General features: G+C 45.6%; 8 protein-coding genes across 8 annotated transcripts; 5 read left to right on the forward strand and 3 right to left on the reverse strand.

The window, feature by feature from the left end:
• The first annotated feature begins 1,405 nt into the window (after positions 1 to 1,405).
• LOC111073255 (D-beta-hydroxybutyrate dehydrogenase, mitochondrial) lies at positions 1,406 to 2,907 on the forward strand. Its single transcript, XM_022365480.2, has 2 exons — positions 1,406 to 1,888; positions 1,941 to 2,907. Exons 1-2 carry the CDS (start codon positions 1,773 to 1,775, stop codon positions 2,809 to 2,811), a joined length of 987 nt encoding a protein of 328 aa, XP_022221172.2. The 5' UTR covers positions 1,406 to 1,772; the 3' UTR covers positions 2,812 to 2,907.
• A 41-nt stretch (positions 2,908 to 2,948) lies between these two features.
• LOC111073252 lies at positions 2,949 to 6,402 on the reverse strand. Its single transcript, XM_022365476.2, has 7 exons — positions 6,181 to 6,402; positions 6,001 to 6,093; positions 5,352 to 5,948; positions 4,739 to 5,284; positions 4,146 to 4,678; positions 4,020 to 4,095; positions 2,949 to 3,942 (listed from the first exon to the last, which is right to left on the reverse strand). Exons 1-7 carry the CDS (start codon positions 6,340 to 6,342, stop codon positions 3,031 to 3,033), a joined length of 2,919 nt encoding a protein of 972 aa, XP_022221168.2. The 5' UTR covers positions 6,343 to 6,402; the 3' UTR covers positions 2,949 to 3,030.
• A 239-nt stretch (positions 6,403 to 6,641) lies between these two features.
• On the forward strand, positions 6,642 to 7,809 carry LOC111079484 (fumarylacetoacetate hydrolase domain-containing protein 2). The gene is made up of 3 exons (XM_022374675.2): positions 6,642 to 6,988; positions 7,050 to 7,177; positions 7,249 to 7,809. Exons 1-3 carry the CDS (start codon positions 6,724 to 6,726, stop codon positions 7,735 to 7,737), a joined length of 882 nt encoding a protein of 293 aa, XP_022230367.1. The 5' UTR covers positions 6,642 to 6,723; the 3' UTR covers positions 7,738 to 7,809.
• On the reverse strand, positions 7,776 to 8,531 carry LOC111073321 (39S ribosomal protein L35, mitochondrial). The gene is made up of 2 exons (XM_041596447.1): positions 8,376 to 8,531; positions 7,776 to 8,312 (listed from the first exon to the last, which is right to left on the reverse strand). Exons 1-2 carry the CDS (start codon positions 8,398 to 8,400, stop codon positions 7,807 to 7,809), a joined length of 531 nt encoding a protein of 176 aa, XP_041452381.1. The 5' UTR covers positions 8,401 to 8,531; the 3' UTR covers positions 7,776 to 7,806.
• Positions 8,532 to 8,792: 261 nt separating this feature from the next.
• On the forward strand, positions 8,793 to 12,438 carry LOC111079482 (MICOS complex subunit Mic60). Its single transcript, XM_022374674.2, has 8 exons — positions 8,793 to 9,124; positions 9,429 to 9,628; positions 9,685 to 10,170; positions 10,231 to 10,379; positions 10,444 to 11,139; positions 11,365 to 11,523; positions 11,584 to 11,872; positions 11,937 to 12,438. Exons 1-8 carry the CDS (start codon positions 9,080 to 9,082, stop codon positions 12,112 to 12,114), a joined length of 2,202 nt encoding a protein of 733 aa, XP_022230366.2. The 5' UTR covers positions 8,793 to 9,079; the 3' UTR covers positions 12,115 to 12,438.
• Positions 12,439 to 12,606: 168 nt separating this feature from the next.
• LOC111073316 (isocitrate dehydrogenase [NAD] subunit beta, mitochondrial) lies at positions 12,607 to 14,476 on the forward strand. Its single transcript, XM_022365591.2, has 5 exons — positions 12,607 to 12,816; positions 13,018 to 13,182; positions 13,246 to 13,362; positions 13,439 to 14,020; positions 14,079 to 14,476. The coding sequence occupies exons 1-5, from the start codon at positions 12,775 to 12,777 to the stop codon at positions 14,307 to 14,309; spliced, it is 1,137 nt and encodes a 378-aa protein (XP_022221283.2). The 5' UTR covers positions 12,607 to 12,774; the 3' UTR covers positions 14,310 to 14,476.
• A 116-nt stretch (positions 14,477 to 14,592) lies between these two features.
• On the forward strand, positions 14,593 to 16,235 carry LOC111073318. The gene is made up of 3 exons (XM_022365593.2): positions 14,593 to 15,184; positions 15,242 to 15,723; positions 15,786 to 16,235. Exons 1-3 carry the CDS (start codon positions 14,958 to 14,960, stop codon positions 16,070 to 16,072), a joined length of 996 nt encoding a protein of 331 aa, XP_022221285.2. The 5' UTR covers positions 14,593 to 14,957; the 3' UTR covers positions 16,073 to 16,235.
• Positions 16,161 to 17,662, reverse strand: LOC111073317. The gene is made up of 4 exons (XM_022365592.2): positions 17,065 to 17,662; positions 16,894 to 16,993; positions 16,591 to 16,810; positions 16,161 to 16,529 (listed from the first exon to the last, which is right to left on the reverse strand). Exons 1-4 carry the CDS (start codon positions 17,535 to 17,537, stop codon positions 16,267 to 16,269), a joined length of 1,056 nt encoding a protein of 351 aa, XP_022221284.2. The 5' UTR covers positions 17,538 to 17,662; the 3' UTR covers positions 16,161 to 16,266.
• Positions 17,663 to 21,176: the final 3,514 nt, after the last annotated feature.

Genomic DNA, 21,176 nt, shown 5'->3' on the forward strand with positions numbered 1-21,176 from the left:
TTGCTAGTTCTAACGATATTTCGTTTCGTTCTATTTTCAAATCGTATCTGTAACGAATATTTCGTAGGACCGCCCAACCGCCCGCTCTGCGGAGTGGCAGGTTACTCTTGTTTTCCGTTAAATTTAATGTTTTTGTATTATTATCTTTATTACGTTTAATTTATGATTTTTCTACGAGTATGTCTTTATGCCGGAGGAGTGTTTTGTGCAATTTTGAAACCCATTTTCATTTGCGTGTTATATTTTCCAAAAATATACATACGACAACCGACAACAGATCGGATTGGATAGGATAGGATCGATGGCTGGATGGCAATATGTTGCATATTTAGCGTGTTGTATGCCTGACATTTTTCAGCTTGAGGCGCAAGCGGCCAAGCCGGAAAATGCAAACCGAAATGAGAGTAGATGGAAAGAGAGTGGAAGAGTCGATGGATGTGGAAGGATGCGTTGTGATATTTATTATAAAACAAAATAAACAAAAAGTAGAAAGAAAGCAAACAAAAGAATTAAACGAAAAGAAGCGTGTAATGAAAGGAACTAAGCCGGTTTTAAAATTGTACATTTAAACAAATGAAAAAAGAAAAAAAGATTGCGTAAAATATATGTACATACATACATACGACTCGTACGAGTACGAGTATATTCAATACAGAAGAAATACAAAACAAACTACATACAATGCCTTGAGAGAGAATTAAGAAATGCAACAACAAATTTATATAAATATTATACTAAATGTATGTTTAAAACTTAAATAATAATCGCGTTGATTGATGATGATGATGCCAGTTTTATATTGAAGCCGTAGCACATGTGAAATGATGATGATGACCATACAAAAAGAAAGAAAAAAATATTGTATACTTATTGTACGACGATTACTCTGTAAGCCTGCAAAGTAGTAGAAGAGCCCAAATATATTTTTACTAAACGCAACGAAAGCGCTATTTTGAAATACAATTTATAAGAAAATAATAATGACAAAGCAAAGCAATTATTTAATATGTAATTAATGTATTATTCAAAAACTGATTAAACAGACAAAAACATAAACAGAACACACAAAAATCGATCATAATATTAAATGTAAAATGTTATTTCAACAATAGATCAAAATCAGGTAAAAGAATATAAATTGGCCCCCAGCATGTGGCAATTATGTTCTTACTTTTCTACATTTACTCAAAACACACAAACCACATACCACACACAAAAAAAATTGATCAACAGGAAACTGTAGGATGCGATACGATGCACTTATAAGGCAGAAAATACACACACCAAAATTGACAAAAAAGAAATCAAATAAAACTACCGAAAAAAACCTAAAAAGAAAACAAAAACAATTGTACATTGAATTTATTCTAGAAACCAAAAGTAATTCTCACATGACTTGCAAATGGGTTTGGTTGCTGGTCCGAGGCTGTTCGGGCCTGATCGGCAGGTAACAGTGATCAGGTAAATTAGGGTGGCCCCTAAAAAGAAAAGGGAGAGTTGAAACAAAACCATAAATTCATTAAAGTGATCAACTTTGATCTGTAAGTGAAACACAAGGCAGTCCATTAAATGCTCTGCCCTGTTAGGGACCAGTCTAAAGCGGCAGGTAAACTCAGAGCGTTCCTCCCGTCCATTAAGCCACAGATAATGGTCACATATGTACGTACGTACGTACATATTGTGTATACATATATTCATTTTCGGGTTTGCCTGGTTTGCATTATTTTCAGAATTTTCAGCGTCTTTGTTTCAGTTATACGAGAGCTGGCGCAATGAGCAGTAGCCACCTTTTACGCGCCCTGCGACGCACATTGGGCCTGGGCCGTTGCCAGCTACCGGTTGATGGCCGTAATGTAATACTCATCACCGGTTGTGATTCGGGCTTGGGGTAAGCAAATTGATTCACAATATACAGAATTAATATCCGCTTTGCCTCGCAGCCACTGCCTGGCTGTCTACTGTCACAATGTGCTCGCCATGACGGTCGTCTCCTGCTGCCACAACCTACAGTCGGATGGGGCACGCCTGCTCCAGCAATTGAGTTCGCGGATGCACACCTTAGAGTTGGATCTGCTGCAGCCGTGCTCCATACGGCTTGTGCATGACAGACTTCAGGACATACTGGCGGAGGATTCCAGCTACCAGCTGACGGCTCTCGTCAACAATGCGGGCGTGATGTGCTTCGGGGAGTTCGAATGGCAGGTGCCCGAACAAATTGAGATGCAGATCAATTGCAATCTGCTGGGAACCATGCGATTGACGCGCCAGCTGTTGCCGCTGCTGAGACAGCAGCGGGGACGGATCATCAACGTGACCAGTCACTGTGGACTGCAGGCCCTGCCGGCTCTCGCGCCCTATGCCGCCTCCAAGGCGGCGCTGCGCTTTTGGACGGACTCCTTGCGCATCGAACTGCAGCAGTATGGCATGGAGGTGGTCAACTTTATACCCGGCTCCTTTGTCCTGGACAGCAACATAGCGGCACGCCAGCAGCAGCACGCACAGCGGATGCGCGAAGGTTTCAGTGCGGAGCAGCACGCCCACTACGATGTCTACTTTGAGCAGTTCAATGGTTATCTGAAAATCGTCTCGGGCTACAAGGCGCCCAACCAGCTGAAGGATGAGATGCTGCTGGCCAAGTTCAAGGACGCGCTGACGAGCACACAACCATCGGCGCTGTACATACACGAGCCCTGGCGATATCGTCTGTATCGTTGGCTCTTTTGTGTCTGTCCCACGCCGCTCGTGGACTGGCTTACCCTGCGGTTCTGTGCGATGCCCACATATGAAACAAGCGGCGCGAAGATTGGGTAGTTGGTAGTCTAAAAATTTACTGGAGCACATTGAGATACTTGGCAAGGGCTGTGGCTAATAAAATTGAGTAAAATGCACGCAGCGGTCTGCCTGTCTGTCCTTTTCTATCCTGGAATGGGTCACAAACACGAACATGCACTAATTATACATATATATAACACACACATCGCACAACAAAACGAAATGAAAACACAATCACAGAATGGAGGTGGTGGCGGTTTAGTAGCCGGTGCTGCGGCACCTCTCGATGACCGCATCATTGAGCAGCTGGAACCACTCGCTGGCATATGTCGAGTCCTCGGCGGCACGGAAAAGCAAAAGCTTTTCTTGCGTGGGCAGTGCCGACGACAGATAGAAGTTGATGGCCGTCTCCGTGAGGTCCGCGTGGTAGTTCTTGAGGGCCCACTCCAGCAGCCGCAGGCAGTTGTGCGCATCCAGGCACTGGACGAGACGCTGTTGCAAAATGACCTCCAAATCGGGTATAATATACACGCGAGACATCTCGAATGCTTGTATCAGGGCGGAGTAATTTGGCTGGCCCAAATGCTGCTCGTGGCAGCCCATTAAATGCAGAAAATAGCGCAGACCGCAGGCCGTATAGTCCTGCAGCTGAATCTCGCCATGATGGCCCTCGCGAAAGTCGCTGTTGAGCATCCGGTTGAAGACCTCACTGCTCTCGCACAGCAGCTGCTTGTTAAAGCCAATACTGTGCGTGTCGTCGCCATCTTTGTGCACAATAAATCGCATATCGCAGTTCTCATGCATTGGCGTCGAATCGTTTAACTGTCGAGTGCAGATGCCAGCTGTGCTGTCCGCAGTCTCAGCTTCCGGCAAAGAGATGCCCAGAGTAAACCGTGACATGGATGTCACAGCATCAGCTGCCTCATCCGCATACAGATCCTCGCTTGTTTTGCGCAGCAGCAGCTCAAAGAGCAAGTTCAAGGCATTGCCGTCATAGAGAAACTGATAAAGCAGACGGGGGCTCTTGATGATGTATGCCACGGATATAGCAGCACGTTGCTGGGCATGGGGATCGTCGCAGCGCAAGAGTCGTACCAGCTCTTCTTTGCCATAATTCGATTCGCCCACATTGGTAAGCGTTTCCAGAAATGCAAATCCATCTTTGCGCATCTACAAAAAACCAGGCACAGAGATTGATACAGTACGTATGGATGTGTGCGAATATTGATGACTAAGCTGTACAATACCTCTTCCACTTTTGTGAGCTGATACAGTTGATGGACCACGCCATGTTTGATGATCTGGGCAAAGAACTTGCTCTCCCTGAAAGCGAAACAGTAAGTTCTAGTAAATTGTAAGTGAATTTCACTTACAGCAAAATATTTGTCAGGGCATTGGCAAAGTTATTGTTCGCCCCAAACAAATTGATGGCTCTGATGAGCGTATCCAGCGTCTCCGGCTTGAACAGCTCCACTCGCTTATTCAACATCAGGGTAATGCGATACAGCAGATTCTCAATGATGTCTATGGTGTCGCCCGACTGATGTCGGAATTGAGACATCAGAGGCGGCACATCTGAGCTGAGTTCTTCAAAGTCTTCCTTGTCGGACAGAGTGTCGTCAATGGGTTCGCTACCGTCTTCAATTAACTTTAGGATATCCAAGACATTCGAGGCTTGTGCACGATTGGCGGCTATGCGTCGATCTCGCGTATCATTGTTGGTGGGGGAATTGTCATCTTCGTCCTCATCGTCGCTGCAAGCCGGCGAATAGTTGTCATCGTCATCATTGGCCAAAAGATTCGAGGATGGGGACATGCTGCGCGAGCTGCAAGGGCTGGTGGTGCGGTAGGAGCGCGGCGAACTGCTGGGCGAGTCAAAGTCCGAGGAATCGAGAGTTTTCGCAAACTGCAAAGAGAAATAAATTGTACAATGCGTATGATGGATTACATTCAAAGATAGTCCCACCTTGATTGTCGTGTCCTGTGTGGCAAGTTCGGAAATTTTACGCTTCTTTCCACCCTGCAGTCGCTCCTCGCGGCGACGCTTATGGTGCTCATCATCGCTGACCAGATAATCGTTCAGTTCCCTCACCAGCAATGGAACCAGACCCTCATACAGCAACAGCTCCATGCTCAAGTTATCATACTGAAAGTTGTTGAAGATGTGAAAAAGCGATGAGCGCTCGCTCTGCGAGTTCGAGTCCCGGATCATGGCGACCAGTTTGCGCAGAGCTCCACAGCGTCGAATTTTCGAGCGACTACAGGCATCCGTGGACAGCGTCGATACAATATTAATGCAATGCCGGTTCTCACTCTCTGTCAGCGGCTTTGCCATGTTAACAGCCATGAGCATCTCGCAGGCAGCCACAATGGCATCCGCCGTACTCAGCATGTAGAAGGCGCAGGGATCCTTGCAGAAGTTTGAAAGAATCTTCAATGCTGAAGCTCGCTGGTCGCTGTCCTCCTTGGCAAAGTAAACAATCGATGCCAGCGAAGTATTGCGCGAGACGGGCTAAAAGCGAAAGTATGTAGATTGTGTAAGTATTCATTCGGAATTAGGGATTCTGATTTGGACTCACCTCCCAAGCCTTCAGGCCGATCGGTTGGGCAGACAGCAAGACAAGACATTTGAGTATCTCGTGCGCCAGCTCGATGACTTCGTTTTCCTTGGGCAGCACAAAGTCGCAGTTGCGCGTCGAGTGCTTCAACATCTGATGGTCGAAGATATCGCTCCGCACACCCTCCAGATTGCGGGCCACCTCCTCAAAGTATTTCTCGCGATGCTGGTTCCGCTTCAGGCCCATCAGCGCCGACACCTCAATGTCCGGTTGGATTGGCGGCTCCTTAGGCGCCTCGGTGTTCTTCATGACACCCACAAATATCCGCATCATCTGCAGGAATCCGTTTGCAGCCAGAAAAGGCCTGAGGAACTGACTGCTGACCAGCAGGAAGCGGCAAACGCGGAATGCCATTATCCGAGTTTGAACCGAACTTGTGGATTCAATAATGTGGCAAATGGCCGGAGCAATCGCCGCATATTGCACATTGAGGAACTGCGAGGCCTTCTTGCTCTTTGCCAGATTTCCCAGCATGCGGCAGGCGCGGCATTGAATCACTGGATTGGGTATGGTCTTCAGGATAGTCACCAGTGGGAAGATTACCTTGCACTCGACAGCCTGCGAGGGGGAAACATTACAATGAGAAACTGTGACAGTGTGATGTACTTACCTCAATGCACGCCTGCTCGTCCGTACAGCAATTTCCCAATATACTCAGAACCACTTCCATTATCTTTTCATTTAGCTTGGTTATTAGACGAACCTTAAAAAAATAAATGCAATATTTAATAAATAGCCCAGCCGACTATGACCAGTTCGTGTCAAACCCTTCAGTGGCTCTCAAACTTACCATTATGGGAACGCCACCAGCAGTTCGAAACAAAACTATTCCATCCTTGTCTTTCACCAGATCTGTGCGCAACTTAACCAGGCATTTGTACACAACAGTTCGATCTGTCGAACTTTTGAGGACATTTAGCATGCCCTCAACCTGCTCCAAGGACCAAAACATTGGATTTTAATTATTTATTTTTGCTTTTTATGTTTTTTCTTAGGGCTGGAGAAACACAGATGTAACTATCGATGTTATCGATTATCCGCAGTTATCGGTATCAATGAAATAATGAAATTATCAATGAAATAATGAACCGCAGTTATCGGTATCAAAGAAAAAAAAATGAAATTATCAATGAAATAATGAAACTATCAATGAAATAATGAAACGCAGTTATCGGTATCAAAGAAAAAAATGAAATTATCGTAGCAACTACGAATTGCACGAGTCTGGCAACGCCATCCCTGATTCGGTCGACCATCTGTTATCACGGGCTATCATTTTGCTGGAAATTTCGTTCGATCGTAACACATAACAAAGTACGGCTGGAGGAGATAAATGTTAGCTGCCAGAATGCGTTTCGTACAATATTTGCGCAGGGGCGACCTTGCTAAGCGCCTTGGCCTGCTCGCCGACGATCAGAAATCGCTGGTGGAGCTGGCAGGAGTGGAGGGAGTTCCTAACGATCTGAAGGCGTTAATTGCCCAGAACCCGAACATCGAAGAGCTGGCCCAGAAGGTGCAAAAGCAGCCCAAGCTGGCGCTGAATGATGATGTCACCTTGCTGCCCCCCCTCAGCGATCCCGGCAAGATCATTTGCATAGGTAAATATTGCGCCCCAGGGGTACGAAACTCTGTTCTACAGGTGTTGTCGTGTTCTCATAGGACTGAACTACCAGGATCATTGCGATGAGCAGAACAAGCCGGCGCCCAAGGAGCCGATGTTCTTCAGCAAGTTCAACAACACCCTGGTGGGGCCCACAGACAATGTGATAGCCCACAAGGCGAGTGACGTATGTAGAGTGTCAGATAACCTCCGATAACAGAAGAGTACAAGTGGAAAATTCCATGTTAATCTTGGCAGAAAATCGACTGGGAGGTGGAACTGGTCTGTGTCATTGGCAAGGTCGCCAGCCATGTGCCCAAGGATCAGGCAATGGACTATGTCTTTGGCTATAGCATCGCCCAGGATATCTCGGCCCGTGACTGGCAGAAGGAGCGCAATGGAGGCCAGTTCCTGATTGGCAAGTCGATGGACACTTTCCTGCCACTGGGACCCGCGGTGGTGCACAAGAGTCTGGTCAAGAACGTGTACGATCTGAACCTGAAGACATGGATCAATGGCGTTGAGAAGCAGAACGGCAACACCTGCAACCTGATCTTCAAGCTCGACGATGTAATCAACAGATTGACTCAGACAATAACCTTGCTACCCGGCGACATCATCGTCACCGGCACCCCCAAAGGCGTGGGCATGCACCGCAATCCGCCAGAGTTCCTCAAAGCGGGCGATGTCATCAAAACGGAGATCGTCGGTCTGGGCACAATGACCAACAAGGTTGTGGCTCCCTAATTCATGTTGATTCCCGTGAATTGTTATGATTGTTATGTGTGTAACGAATTAATTGCATTTAATCAAGAGTTAGACTTTGAATGCTTTCGATTTGGTGGCAAAGTACTCGTCGCGTTTGTGGTATGGTGCATACGGATCATCGATGTAGTGCTTGGGGCGGCGCCAAAAGTCCGTTACCATCTTGTCCAGCAGCCAGCTCTGGGTGGCATTGGTGAAGACATGCTGGCGTAGCCGGCGGCGCAGGGCGTTGGACTTCTTGAACAGCTTCTTCTGGCGACCGGAGTGTGTGCGGATCCAGGCGCCCCAGTCGAGACGTTTGAAACGCTTCAACACTGCCTTCACCGTCTTGCGTTTGCCCTTGATGAGTGAGAATTTAGTAACGCTGCGTACGGGCGGCGGTGATCCTGTAGTTCCCAGAGCGGGCAGTTGAAGGAGCTGCAACGAGGCTGGTGCTAGTGTATGGGCGGACAGGAGGCTGGGCTTCTGAATTGTTGTCATTAGCTGGCCAAAACAGGCACGTTGTGTCTGTTGCACCAGCGGCGCTACCGGCGGAACACGACACACGCCGCGCAGGGCTATAAATCGAAGCACACATTAAAATTAGCGCACGCATAACAATTGAAATGTATCGGACTTACCGCCTGTGAGTAGGGTTCGCAGCATTTTCCTTGGTTAATACAGAAAACCGACAATTAATGACCAATTTTCCTTCCGTAAATCGTCGCGTAACACCAATCAGCTGTTTGCTAATCATAACCAGTGCTGCCGATTCCGCTTCTTTCCGTCAAATCTGGCTGTTTTTCGGGAGGCGGGAATTTATAAAAATGGGAAGACAGTGAAACTTTGTGGTGTGAGGTTTACTTATCTGGAGCTTCAGCTGTTTCCCTCAAACTGTTATCATTTAGGTTTTTTACATTACAAGGCTTTTGTCTGGAATTTTTCAGCTTTTTTTGTCTCTTCTCCAAGCTAGAAACGGCTGCTTTTCCTAATGAAAAGTTGGCAGCACTGCCGTTAACTGTAAATAGTTTTAATCCTTTCGATCCCTTTTTGGCAATAATTTGATTTTATGTCAATACTAAAATAAGAAAAACATAAAAATATATTTTAGTAGTGGCGCGAAAATTAGATTAGCAACATTTTAAACCATAGACGTTGTGTGCTTCTCTGCCGCCGCTTGCCATTCAGCAACCAACGCGAACACCCCACCAGCCCAGAGCAGAGGCCAGTATTGAACGTTGCGAGAGAATCGGGCAGGAAAAATTATTCACGCCGCCGGCCATAAAACTGGAGCAGGGGCAGCACCAAGCTAGAGCGAAATTAAACAAAATTCCATAATCAAATCATGTATCGGCTAGCGGTTCGAGATCCGTGCAAGTGCGCCTTGCAGGTGAGTTATGTGATAACACCGACGAAAATCAATCGTCACGTTGCCCCGCACCGACCGCGCCGTAGCCCCGACCGCTCCCCGCACACCCACTAACAAGCCAATTGCAAAATATACAAGAAGTGCTGGTTATGTCATCTACCAAATGCAGGAAATATGCGAAAATGTCCAAAATTCCAGCTGAACCCTGATCCTGCCGAGTTTGCCGAGGCTCTGGGTGGCCGGCAAGGGCTGGTCACGCGACGTGGACGTGCTAAAAGTAACGAAATCTATTGTACCTCTTGTCCACTACTTTTGTTTCGCTTAGCGCTCCCTGCAAACAACAGCAAATGGCAGGCAGTACAGCAGCAACAACAACAGCAGAAGGGAAGGAAGCAGCAGCAGAGGTGGACAAGAAAATGGACATGGTCTACCACCGCCCCCACATATGCGAGAAGCTGGCTTCGGCAAGTATTTGGTCTTGATCTCCCCCCTGGCTGCTGTCGGCGGTGTAATCACCTACGCCAAGTGAGTAACCATATAATCGCCGTGAACACTTCAATTCAGGGGCCCATTTCGTGCAGGTACGACGATGACTTCCGAAAAATGGTGGAGAATAAGGTGCCCGGGGCCGAGGCGGTGATCAAAGTGGCACTGCAGGAGGAGAAACCATTCAAGGGAATCACGACGAGTGTCAGCGAACAAATCGACAAGGTGAAGTCTGGCTACGACACGGTCAGCTCCTCAGTGAACTCTGTGACCTCCAAGGTGACGGGTCTCTTCGGCGGTGGCAGCAGCAGCAGCAGCAGCGACAAGCCCACGAGTCCGGAGCCCAAGGTCCAGCATCTGAAGAGTGAAGCTCCCGAGGCGAAGAAACCTGCCGGCGCGCCAGCAGCGAAAACTGAAACGAAAACTGCCAAACCTGCAGCTGCTCCAGCGCCCCCAGCTGCCGCAGCCAAGGCGGTCGCCCAACCGCTGCCCAAGGAGGTCGGCGAGCTGGAGAAGGCCATTGAGTTGGCGGCCAAGCTGGCAGTCAAGGAATACAATGCTGCCATTGGCGTGCTCAAGGGGTGACTGAAAATAATGACTGGGAACTGTTCAATTTTGAGGCTGATTAATTTCCTTTGCAGCTTCAATGAGGATGTGCGTCGGGTGGTCGACAGGGCTGTGGAGACGGGCGAGAACACGCTTTGGACGACCCTGAGGAATCGTGCCAGTGCCCGGGACACAGCCGTTGCCACCGCAGAGCGAGCGGCGCGCGAGGCTCAGGAGAAAATTGGTAAAAATGAAATGATGAAATAATTTGGTATCAATTGAAAGACAGCTCTCTCGTTTCTGGACAGTGGCGTGTGAGATTGCCTTGAGCGGAGTGGCCACGGCGGAGAACCACAAGAATGTGGAGACTGTGCGCAACAAGATCAAGAAGCTGGTGGATCACATTGCCAACGTCAAGGATGAGCTGTATAGGCACAAGGATACGGCCAGTGTGTCGGACAAGTACTGGCGCAATGTGGAACAGGCTCGCAACTATTTCATCGATGAAATCGAAGCCATCTTTCCCGGCCTAAAGCTCTCCGATAAGAAGCTCAATCTCTCCAAGGAGGATCTCGATCTCTTCATCCTCCACGCCTACACCCATGTCCTGGCCTACCAGAAGGAGCTGCAGCGTCTGCAAACCGACGGCGAGCTGCGTCTGAAGCGGGCCATCGACTCGGTGCGTGGCGACAACGATTCGGATGCCCTGCGCGCCCAGCTGGACTACCACCTGGAGGCGGAGCGACGCAAGCTGGCCGTGGAGAACCAGAAGAAGATCTTCCACATCCATGCCGAGTCCGATAAGCAGCTGCGTATGCAGCTCAAGAAGCAGGCCGAGGCCCATGCCGATCACATCAAGGATATTGTGGCCCAGCGCGAATCGGATCTGACGCGCAGCTTCAAGCGTGAGCTGGATGACAAGCTGGCCACCGAGAAGGCCAACTACAAGCTGCAGCTGGCCACGATGCTGGGCAAGCTGCGCGGCATGGATGCTGCCCTGGCAGGTGAGTTTCACACGATGCGAAATCTTTTGGGGTGTCATGGGCTGGGGTGTGGCTAGATCCCTGTTTCCCTGCTAGAAATATAACCTTGTTTAATCCTTTAAATCACGCTGCGCTTGTGTAGAGATAGAGGACGAGTTTCAAGGTATACTTGACCCACAGTTAACCCGCCCTTAGTAAGGAAGCTTTAAATCATCTGCTGACCCACTTTTGTTTTCTGTTTCGCAGACCGCGCCGATGCCGAGCGTACGGCCAACCAGTCCCAGGCCTTGTGGGCTGCCTGCCAGGCCCTGTGGGCTTCTGTCCGCAATGCCACCCCAGGCGCCAACTACAAAGACAAGCTGCGTCCACTTAAGAACGAGATCAATGCCATTGCCAAGGTGTCAAGTAAGTTTCATTCAACTCCACTGAATCCGAACTGAATGCTTATGGGCAAATATTTTGCAGAGGGCGACGATCTGGTGGCAGCCGTGTTGCAGAGCATGCCACAGGAGGCCCAAGAGCGCGGCGTCTATCCCGAGGATGCGCTGCGTGAGCGTTTCCTCAGCGTGGAGCGTGTGGCCCGGAGGCTAGCCCTGGTGCCCGAAGAGGGGGCCAGTCTGCCCATCTATGTTCTGTCCTATCTGCAATCGATCTTTATCATGCGAGCCGATAATCCCATATCCACGGACGAACTCGACAACAAACCCTTCGACTATAGCAAATTGGACACCTATGACATACTGAACAGGGCCAGGTGAGGACATCTTCGGACTCTCTTTGACCACTGACTACAACTGATTGCATCTGTGGTGTTTCAGGTACTACGTGGATCGCAGCAACTTTCTGCTGGCCTTGAAGTACTTGAACCTGCTCCAGGGTGCGCCACGCAAGGTCGCTGGCGAATGGATGAAGGAGGTCCGCCTCATGCTGGAGATGCAGCAGGCTGCCAACACACTGATGTCCCATGCCGCCGCCAGCGGCCTTCTGTATTTGTAGATTATGTTCCCCAGCCCCAGTTCCCCAACCAATCCCGATTTGATTTGATTTTAATTCAGGAGCTAAAGAAAGGATAACCGATAGAGCAGATGCAAAGCAATATGTAAAATTCCTACAAGAGAACACACTTTAAACAAAAGATCACGTATATTTGTATTTGTAAACGATTGTTTTAGCTTCAATTATACCAATTATATTTAGATAAAGGACATGAGTCTTAGGATCCGTAATGTGGGGGCCCATTAGCTGCAGATTGCCATTTTTGGGAAAGTTTCAATCAAACAACACTTAACCGAGACAAATATATATGTTTTATTCCATAAAGGATATATAATTTTATTCTAAAAATTCAACGATCGATATAACCCTTTGAAAGCCACTCAACTATGTGTTCCCCTTTGAAAATTCGTATTTAGGCCATAATTTCAAATTTGCCCGCCACAGAAGACGCAACCGATAACCGCCTATGTGCAACTCTACAGCTATCGAGTGGTTTTTATTTTGGTATTTTGTTGCTCCAGCCCTGGCGAGTCAATCAGCTGGTCGATTGGTTTTTATTGAAATTTTCGGTTGCAAATAAAATATCCACGAAAGTTTCGAGTGTCAATTTAAAATTTGCCCACACAACTGTAACAAGTAACGCGAAAGCTAACGAGCAACATGTCAATGCTGGCCAGAACCCTAGGACGCACCGCTTTGCAGGTAAATCTCCCCCGCATCGAGCGAGCTCTTACATAAACACTTGGGCCAGCCAGCAGCAGCAGGCGCCGATTCTGCTTATGCTGCTGCGGTGGCTGCTGCTGCCGTTGGCACTGTGTGCGAATATCAAGATGCACGTATTTGAGGTTATAATCCTAGCAAGAAGATGGGCTAACTATTTGATTTTCGTTGCAACATCCTTAGGCGGCGGCTGCACGTGGTGTACACACCTCATCGTCCCTCAATGATGTTCGCACAGGCAGCAAACTAAAGGATGCCACCTATGGAGCCAATAGAACGACCTGTACGTTGATTCCTGGCGATGGTGTGGGTCCCGAGATCGTCTATGCCCTGCAGGAAGTCTTCAAGGTGAACCTCTAACCTTGTCTCTTCTTAAAACTTTTGCTATCCAAGTTCCCTTATCGCGCTTAGGCAGCCAATGTGCCCGTGGATTTTGAGTCCTACTTCTTGTCGGAGATCAACCCAGTGCTGAGTGCCAAGCTAGAGGATGTGGTGGCCTCCATTCAGAAGAACAAAGTCTGCATCAAGGTGGGTTCGGTTCGGTTCCTGTGAAATCCAGGAGATATCAATGCCGATTATTAAATTATTCCTTTGTTCATCGCAGGGCATTCTGGCCACTCCCGACTACAGCAATGTGGGCGACCTACAAACCCTGAACATGAAGCTGCGCAACGATCTGGACCTTTACGCCAATGTGGTGCATGTGCGTAGCTTGCCCGGCATCAAGACGCGACACACCAACATCGACACGGTCATCATCCGTGAGCAGACGGAGGGCGAGTACTCGGCGTTGGAGCACGAATCGGTGCCCGGCATTGTGGAGTGCCTGAAGATCATCACTGCCAAGAAGTCGATGCGCATTGCCAAGTTTGCCTTCGACTATGCCACCAAGAATCAGCGCAAGAAGGTCACCGCCGTGCACAAGGCCAACATCATGAAGCTGGGCGACGGCCTCTTCCTGAGGTGTTGCGAGGACGTCTCCAAGCTGTATCCCCGCATCCAGTTCGAGAAGATGATCGTGGACAATACGACCATGCAGATGGTTTCCAATCCGAATCAGTTTGATGTGATGGTCACCCCCAATCTGTACGGTGCCATTGTGGATAACCTGGCCTCTGGCTTGGTGGGCGGTGCTGGTGTGGTTGCTGGTGCCTCCTACTCATCGGAGACGGTTGTGTTCGAGCCTGTAAGTCTCCCCTGATGTTTGTGTTTCCTGATAATGATTTGATTGTGTGTGTTCTTAGGGTGCACGTCACACCTTTGCCGGTGCCGTGGGCAAGAATGTGGCCAATCCAACGGCCATGATGCTGTGCGGCGTGAAGCTGCTGCGTCACATCAATTTGCCCACCTACAGCGAGGTCATCTTCAATGCCATCAACAAGGTGCTCAACGACGGCAAAGTGCGCACCAAGGATCTGGGCGGACAGTCCACCACAATGGACTTTACACGCGCCGTCATTGCCAATTTGCACTAGAAGAGATTGGACCCAGGCAGAGATCGATCAGCACAGGACTCCAACTCCACAGCAAGCAGGCAACAACATTGGCCCCCCAAAAGGCACGCACTTATTACATAGACAATAGACAGTTTTTCTTTTTTGTGTGTTGTTGCCGCAGCGAAATTTGATTTGTTAAAAGATGATAAGATTTGCATTCGTTTTTAGTTTCTCCCCCTCCCCCAGTATGCTGTTTCCCCCTATGTTTTCAATGAGTATTATTTCTGGCGAATATTTAAGTTTAGTCCAATACCTGGCCCCGCCCCGTCCTGTTTTTCCCTTAGTTTTACCGATTGGCCGATTGAACCCCGATTATGCTGTAATTATGTATTATTTTTTCCTACCACCCGCAAATTGTTAACAGAATAACCAGAGATCATATCGCTTAAGCAATTTAAGTGATAGCAACGCGCTTTAAGTGGGGTACGCGTACGCTCCCCCACTCGAAACGAAGCTCCGACGTCGAGCACGAGAGATATAAAAATAAATTCAAATCTACATTAATTATTATTTAAATGCCACTGTGTCAGTTTTGAGAGCTGTCTAAATTTTAAGTAAAACAAAGAAACAAACAAAAAAAAAAGAAGCAAAACTCGAGAGATTCTGTTTTTAGTGTTGCTCTATGTTATGTCGTGCCAACGCGGAATCAGTGATAGCACCATCCACGCTCCTATCTACCACAAGCTGACGACCAAGAGAAAAAGAGTTCAAGCACTGCACAGGCCATGGAACAATCAGAGCGCGGAGTTGTACAAGTACTGTCCACAGCTTGTGTCGCCGAAAGAGCTGCTCATCCGCCAGCTCTTCTACAAATATCACAACGCGGAGAAGTCCAGTGTGCCGTGCAAGCCGTCGTAAGTAGTTGGCAGGATTGCGAATGCTATAAAGGATAACTTCATGGACCTTTACAGCTATGCACCGCCAGAAGGCGCTTGCGGCAAACGGCGGGGCCTTCGCCCAGTCGTGCCCAGCAGCACCAGTTGCGGCATTAACCCAAAAGTCTGCCCGATGGAATCCACCGCGAGCTTCTTTTCCAAGTCTTCCTCCCACGCTCCCTCAAAAGCGTCAAACAGACATTTTGAATTCTCTGCCCGTGATCGTTCGCGTCTTGGTTTGAGTTCATCGTCCCGCCCTTCCCAACTGTGCAACTATCTGCGTCTAAATTGTAGTACCTCATCGCATTGTTCTGATGCATCCAAGCGTCTCCGGGAGCTGGCCCAAAGCAAGCAGCCGCCCAGGATTGTGAGTGCCAAGCAGCCCTGGCAGCTAACCTGGTCGATGCGTACCTTTCAGCCCAGCGAACGACTGCTGAAGTTGGCCAGCAGCAGGATGCCATCCGCCGGGAAGCTGCACAATCCCTTCCGAGTGCCTAAGCGGGCACTGAACTACAAAGGTAAGGACTAGCCTTAGAATCTTTCCACTGAGACCCAAGATACATATGATCGCCCCTCATAGCCACTGAGCGCATTAACCTGCTGGCAGTGCCCAGAAAGAAGACACTTGCTGATGATGAAACCCTGGAGAGCCAGTCTCGACCGATTCGCAAACTACTCCCGGGCCAGCTAACTCCGCGGCTGGAGAACCTGGCCACGCCAAAGCTGCGGGAGGACACCACGCTACGGCGGAAGCCCTACACAGTGCGACGGAGGGCAATGCACGCCAAGCTGACGCCACGTCTGGAGAAACTGGCCCAGCCGAGGCAGCAGTGCGGCCGCATCGGGAAAGAAAGTCTACCGTTCTAATGCCAGGCCACAGTGCACTGGAAATGGAGTCGGGATCACCCGCAATCCTGCCCAGATCCCTGTGACCTGTCATTGTTCCGATCAAGCACTTGGTGAAAAATAAACTTTTAATCCTAAATGGAATTGACCAAACGAATCGAAACGTAGATAGGCAAAAAATAAATAATCTCTGAAAGGATGAAAGAGATTGATCCTTAGCCGCCCTTGGGCTTGGCCAGTTCGATGAGGCGTGGCGTGGCCTTGGCCTTGAGCGCCGCCGGCGAGATGGCAAACGGATTCTCGCGTATGTGAGTATTCTCGAACTCCTTCGGTTCGGCCAGCTCCTTGATGCGGGACGTGGCCTTGTATTTGAGCGCATTCGGGGCGATGGCAAAGGGATCTTCCTTGATGTCCGCCGGCACTGTATTCGCTTCGTGCATTGTGAGCGGTTGAGACATTTCCTTGATGCGGGCACTCGCTGAAAAAACATAGATATCATCAGAAAGTGACAGAAAGTAGAGGATGTTGGCGCTACCCACGTTTGTATGTCAGTGCATTGGGCGCCACCTTCTCGGGATTCTCGTTAATGTGGACATTCTCGCGCTCGTGGTGCTTGGCCATTATCTTGATGCGTTTGGTGGGCTTGTATTTGCGCATGGTTTCCGTTAGCTCCCACTGGGGCTTGACCTCCTCCACGTAGCGCTTGGGTCGCGACAGCTTCTTAAGGCGACCGGCACTCATCTCCTTGACTTGTCGTTCCTGTGCGGTGCGCAGGAATGTTCGAAAGACGGAATGTATTTAAAAATCACATCTACTAACTCTGTTTCAAATGGATCACTTACCGGCTTTGGTGGTGTCGGCACCACCTTCGGGACGGCCAACTTTGCGAAGAATTTATTCTGGCGAGCCTTTTGCCTTTTCGTCGTTTTCTTCTTCTTCACTCTGAAAGTGTCATTACGGCGGAGAATGAGAATAGGTATGTGGCAGGTGAAGAGTCTGAGAGGAATTCTTACGGTTTCTTTAGCGGCTGTATGTTCGTCAGACGACTGTAGAGCGAGAGATAGCTATAGCGGAGCAGCCGATTCAGTATGGATTCGCCGATTGCGTCGCCCGAGCTGAGGGCGACCTGCCTGCGATTGAGTAGCCGCCGCACTGTGGGCAGTGCCAGCTGCTCCGTGCGCGTGTAGCTGGGCTGGTCGGCGTGGACAATCTCGATGGTCTTGCTGAACTGACACGCACACTTGGGCACGTAGCGACATTGCCGGCGAACTGGCAGTGCCATCTCCATGATGCGCCGCCGTTTAACGAACATGCGCTCATGGCGACGGTAGAGCTTGGACAGCTCCTTGCCAATGTCCTTCATGAAGCACTCGCCATCGTACGGAATGGGGTCCTGGATCCGGCAACAATCGGATCGATCTTTGTCCACCAACTTGAGGCAGGTGGTCAGCTCCGGACTGAGGTCGCATTTCAATCTCTTGATCATCGGAAATCGATTAAAACTTAGTATGGGATCCGAAATTTAGAAATTTTAAATAATTTTGTTTTGGTTAAAATTCTTCTATATTTTGAATTCCATCTGGTTTTGTCGAAAGTTGAATTTATCTGATTGATTTCAGCTATACTCATTTGATGTATTCATTGTTCAAGGGAACAGCCAACTTTTCAGCTGAGATTTGGTGTATAATGATGGCGAGGGATTTTCGCAGCTTTCAAGTCGGGATTTTTGTGAGATTCGAAATGCATTATGTATTGCCCACCCCCAATTCCCAATCAAAAACAATGTCCTACGCTTATGTTTTATTAATTTTTATTGACAGTATTCATAAAAATACTGAAAGTATGCTCCAAGTTCACATCGTTACAAGTTAATAGTTTTGTTTTTGTGTCATTTGTGTGTGTGTGTTTTTTTTTGTATTTGCTTTGTCTCCTTGCGGTAAGTTGTTCATTTCTTTAGTTTTGGTTTCATTTCGGCCATTATTGTATACCTGCTATATCGTTTACTGTTCATTATGTTCACATTTACACAAATCGTAACTTTTTCCATTAGCAATTGTTCATCTGCCGCCAACCCCATTACTTGTTGTTTTTATACTTTTTTACAATGATTTTGCCATAGATCTATTTGGTTAGCTAAACATTTGAAAGGAATCGAATATGTTTCCATCTGGTTGTCGTTCTTTTTTGTGGCATTCAGCACATCAGCACATTTATTGTTGTTGTTTCCCGTCATTGGCTTTGAATATCATTAGTTTTTGGATTTGGATTTTCCATGGGTTTTTTTCCTCATTTGTTACGAACAAAATAACTTGGAAATGATAGGGTAAGCATAATATTAATAATAATCTTTATATACTCACATCGAACTTATGCAATACACTCCATACATACATACGTACATACATATGTATGTATATTCGTACACAAATACATGTGCACTATATAAATTTGAATTTAGCATTTACTAGGTCATTTTAATTGTTGACAAAAATTTGTTCTAATTTGAATTTACTTTTATTTTTTTAATGGATTAATGGTATTCTTGATTTCCTTTTTGTTTCCTTCTTTCACAAAATCATACGTTATTTACACAAAACGTTACACCAAAGCGAACGGATAATTTCTCCTACATATTCCAAAAAGGGTTTCATTTCATTTCCATTCTTTTTTTTTTTTTTTGATTTTCCTTTATATTTTTAGCCAAATATCTAGGTATATCTTATACACCTAATCCACTTTTAGTTGTAATTTCTCTTGCACATCGTATACATTTTTGCCTTATATGTAGAATTTTTACCTTCCGAAATGAGTTTGCCTGAATTACTTATCTGATTTTGGTTAATTTTTATTTTTGACACGCTTAAATATATATATGATGTATATGGCTTACCAAAGGTTTTGGGGGGTTCTTTTATATATGTACATACATATGAATTTTTTTTCCATAATTTTGCATGAGTTTTTTTTTGAATTTTTCTTAGTTTTCTTTTAGATATGCCTGGAAATGTTAAATTTACGATAATTTAATTTTTTTTTCGCCATGTCTTTACATTTTGGTTTAATTTACCAGTTGTTCTTTATTAATTTTTAATTTTTGTTATATTTTTCATTTGTTGTTTTAAATCATTTATCTCTTCTTTTTTAGTTGGTCCCTGAAGCTGTTTTGAGTTTAGATATACGATTCCTTGGCCTCATCCGTGATAGTTACTTCATTTATTTATTTGACTTTGGGTTTACGCCAAAACAGTTTTCGAAAGTCTTGAGAGTCAACGAAAGAACTGAATATATGAAATTATGATCAATCAACTGAAAGAAATGCTTTTGGTTCAATTGCCTTTGGTTGTTGTTCTGCTTGTTCTGTTGGTTGTTCTGATTGTTGTCTTGTGCCAATTGGTTCTTTGCTGATCTTTTGCATGTGAAAATGGAGAAAATATTGGCCTTGTTAGCAGGACAGGGAGTCTCCCATCACGGCCAATATTTACTTTGGGCTATTGTTTAATTCATTGTTTTTTTCATTCTTTTCTATTCGTTTAAAACTATTGCATATAATGGTAATAGATATCTGGTTGCAGTTGTTAGACTGTGCTTAATTTGCTATAGCATATTTCACTTATTTATTCTGTAATTGGGTTTTGGTTTTCTCATTGTTTAAATATGAAATAAAAGCCTCCTGTGGTGGTAAGAAAAATCAATTAAAAAACGTAAAATTTGTAACTAAAATATTGTTGTTTTTTTTATTGTGTTTTTGTTTTATTAATAAACGTTTAATGCGTAAATATATATTGTATATATAAATCGGTCGTTTTTTTTGCGTTTAAAACATAATAAGTAAATAATAGAAAATAACGAAAATTATAAACTTAAGAGTAGTGTGTGTTTCTTTTTATAACAATTTCTCTGTAAATATATTAATTAAAGTATTAAAATTATAATTTAAATATGTAGATCAAATTATGCGAAATTTCATTATGTAAATTGTATAAATTACTTATCAAATTAAACATATTTTGGATTGTTTGTTTCTTCAATGCAGAACTAAAGTTTGCTTAAGTTTTTGTTACTGCTATTTTATATTCTTTGCTGTCTTTGTTTTTAATGCTAAATACACTGTTTTTTTTTATTCTTTCTGCACTTATGGGCTATTGCTAATTATAATTGAAATCTTATATTTTTCATATGCTTATTGGCTGTGGTTTTCCTTTTAAAAAAAGTATGTGTTTTTCTTTTAACTTAATTTTGCAAAAATTAGAGTTATTTTCTTCTGTAGTTTACCCAAACATTTGTAATTATAAAATTGTACTTATGTCAGTTTTTTTTGTTGTAAAAATAATGAAAGAATTCTGCTCAAAACTTTTTGCCTGGCTAAGATTTAAGTTGTGTTTGTTTTCTTGTTTGTTTGCCAATTTACTTATTATTAATATTTGAAATTGTTGGTTTTCTGCTGATTAATTATGGTTAATATTTGTCTAGGGCTATTGTTGTTGTGGTTGTATGGTTTTAACTGTAATTGTTGTGGAGTTGTAAGAGTTAATAATTGAAATAAAAATTGTTGTTTTTTTAATGATGTATTTGTTATCTATGTGAAATTTGTAATCATCTGCTGGCCTTTTGTTGCAGTTCGATCGTGTGCTGCTTTCTTTTTTCTGAGGCTGTCGTTTGCTGTCTATTGCTGGGATCCGAATTACATATACATATTATCCCCATAGATTGTATCTTTTGTCTATTGTAGGGATAGTCGATTCAATCTATATAATCCCTCGGATCTGTTGCTCTAATTATGTGGCTATTGTTGGTTATTGGTTATGTGGCTATGAAAAAACAGTTTTTTTTTGTATGTGTGTTGCATTTGTATCTCCTGTAGCTGTGGCTGTGTGTTTTATGGGTCTCTTCTTTAAGTTTAATTGCTGTGGCTATTTCTATTTATCTGTGGCTATTTTAAGTTTTGTAGTAAGAGTAGTACTATTGTTTAATAAAATTGTTCTGCTGTTGTTGTTCTGTCTATGTGGGTAGAAAAAAGAAAAGTACAATCGACTTTAGGCTGCTCTGCTTTTTTCCTCTTTTCATTTTAATGTAACATTTAATTATATATTGATTTGTTTTTGTTTGTTTGGTTTTGTTTTGTTTG

The sequence above is a fragment of the Drosophila obscura genome, unplaced genomic scaffold (assembly GCF_018151105.1).
Source record: "Drosophila obscura isolate BZ-5 IFL unplaced genomic scaffold, ASM1815110v1 contig_150, whole genome shotgun sequence".
NCBI lineage: Eukaryota > Metazoa > Arthropoda > Insecta > Diptera > Drosophilidae > Drosophila > Drosophila obscura.

Bases quoted from the DNA above. Each gene is read 5' to 3' on its own strand.
- LOC111073252 (XM_022365476.2), bottom strand. From the start codon at position 6,342: ATGTTTTGGTCCTTGGAGCAGGTTGAGGGCATGCTAAATGTCCTCAAA. The intron at 5,285-5,351 runs GTGAGTCCAAAT...TTTCGCTTTTAG, and splicing joins TCGGCCTGAAGGCTTGGGAG to CCCGTCTCGCGCAATACTTC. The intron at 3,943-4,019 runs GTATTGTACAGC...GGTTTTTTGTAG, and splicing joins AGCTCACAAAAGTGGAAGAG to ATGCGCAAAGATGGATTTGC.
- LOC111079482 (XM_022374674.2), top strand. From the start codon at position 9,080: ATGTATCGGCTAGCGGTTCGAGATCCGTGCAAGTGCGCCTTGCAG. The intron at 9,629-9,684 runs GTGAGTAACCAT...CATTTCGTGCAG, and splicing joins GGTGTAATCACCTACGCCAA to GTACGACGATGACTTCCGAA. The intron at 11,873-11,936 runs GTGAGGACATCT...GTGGTGTTTCAG, and splicing joins GACATACTGAACAGGGCCAG to GTACTACGTGGATCGCAGCA.
- LOC111073255 (XM_022365480.2), top strand. From the start codon at position 1,773: ATGAGCAGTAGCCACCTTTTACGCGCCCTGCGACGCACATTGGGCCTG. The intron at 1,889-1,940 runs GTAAGCAAATTG...TTTGCCTCGCAG, and splicing joins GGTTGTGATTCGGGCTTGGG to CCACTGCCTGGCTGTCTACT.
- LOC111073317 (XM_022365592.2), bottom strand. From the start codon at position 17,537: ATGATCAAGAGATTGAAATGCGACCTCAGTCCGGAGCTGACCACCTGC. The intron at 16,811-16,893 runs GTAAGTGATCCA...CGCACCGCACAG, and splicing joins TGCCGACACCACCAAAGCCG to GAACGACAAGTCAAGGAGAT. The intron at 16,530-16,590 runs GTGGGTAGCGCC...ATGTTTTTTCAG, and splicing joins CAATGCACTGACATACAAAC to CGAGTGCCCGCATCAAGGAA.
- LOC111073316 (XM_022365591.2), top strand. From the start codon at position 12,775: ATGTCAATGCTGGCCAGAACCCTAGGACGCACCGCTTTGCAG. The intron at 13,183-13,245 runs GTGAACCTCTAA...TATCGCGCTTAG, and splicing joins CCCTGCAGGAAGTCTTCAAG to GCAGCCAATGTGCCCGTGGA. The intron at 14,021-14,078 runs GTAAGTCTCCCC...GTGTGTTCTTAG, and splicing joins AGACGGTTGTGTTCGAGCCT to GGTGCACGTCACACCTTTGC.
- LOC111073318 (XM_022365593.2), top strand. From the start codon at position 14,958: ATGTCGTGCCAACGCGGAATCAGTGATAGCACCATCCACGCTCCTATC. The intron at 15,185-15,241 runs GTAAGTAGTTGG...GGACCTTTACAG, and splicing joins AGTGTGCCGTGCAAGCCGTC to CTATGCACCGCCAGAAGGCG. The intron at 15,724-15,785 runs GTAAGGACTAGC...CGCCCCTCATAG, and splicing joins GCGGGCACTGAACTACAAAG to CCACTGAGCGCATTAACCTG.
- LOC111079484 (XM_022374675.2), top strand. From the start codon at position 6,724: ATGTTAGCTGCCAGAATGCGTTTCGTACAATATTTGCGCAGGGGCGAC. The intron at 6,989-7,049 runs GTAAATATTGCG...GTGTTCTCATAG, and splicing joins CGGCAAGATCATTTGCATAG to GACTGAACTACCAGGATCAT. The intron at 7,178-7,248 runs GTATGTAGAGTG...TAATCTTGGCAG, and splicing joins TAGCCCACAAGGCGAGTGAC to AAAATCGACTGGGAGGTGGA.
- LOC111073321 (XM_041596447.1), bottom strand. From the start codon at position 8,400: ATGCTGCGAACCCTACTCACAGGCG. The intron at 8,313-8,375 runs GTAAGTCCGATA...TTCGATTTATAG, and splicing joins GCGAACCCTACTCACAGGCG to CCCTGCGCGGCGTGTGTCGT.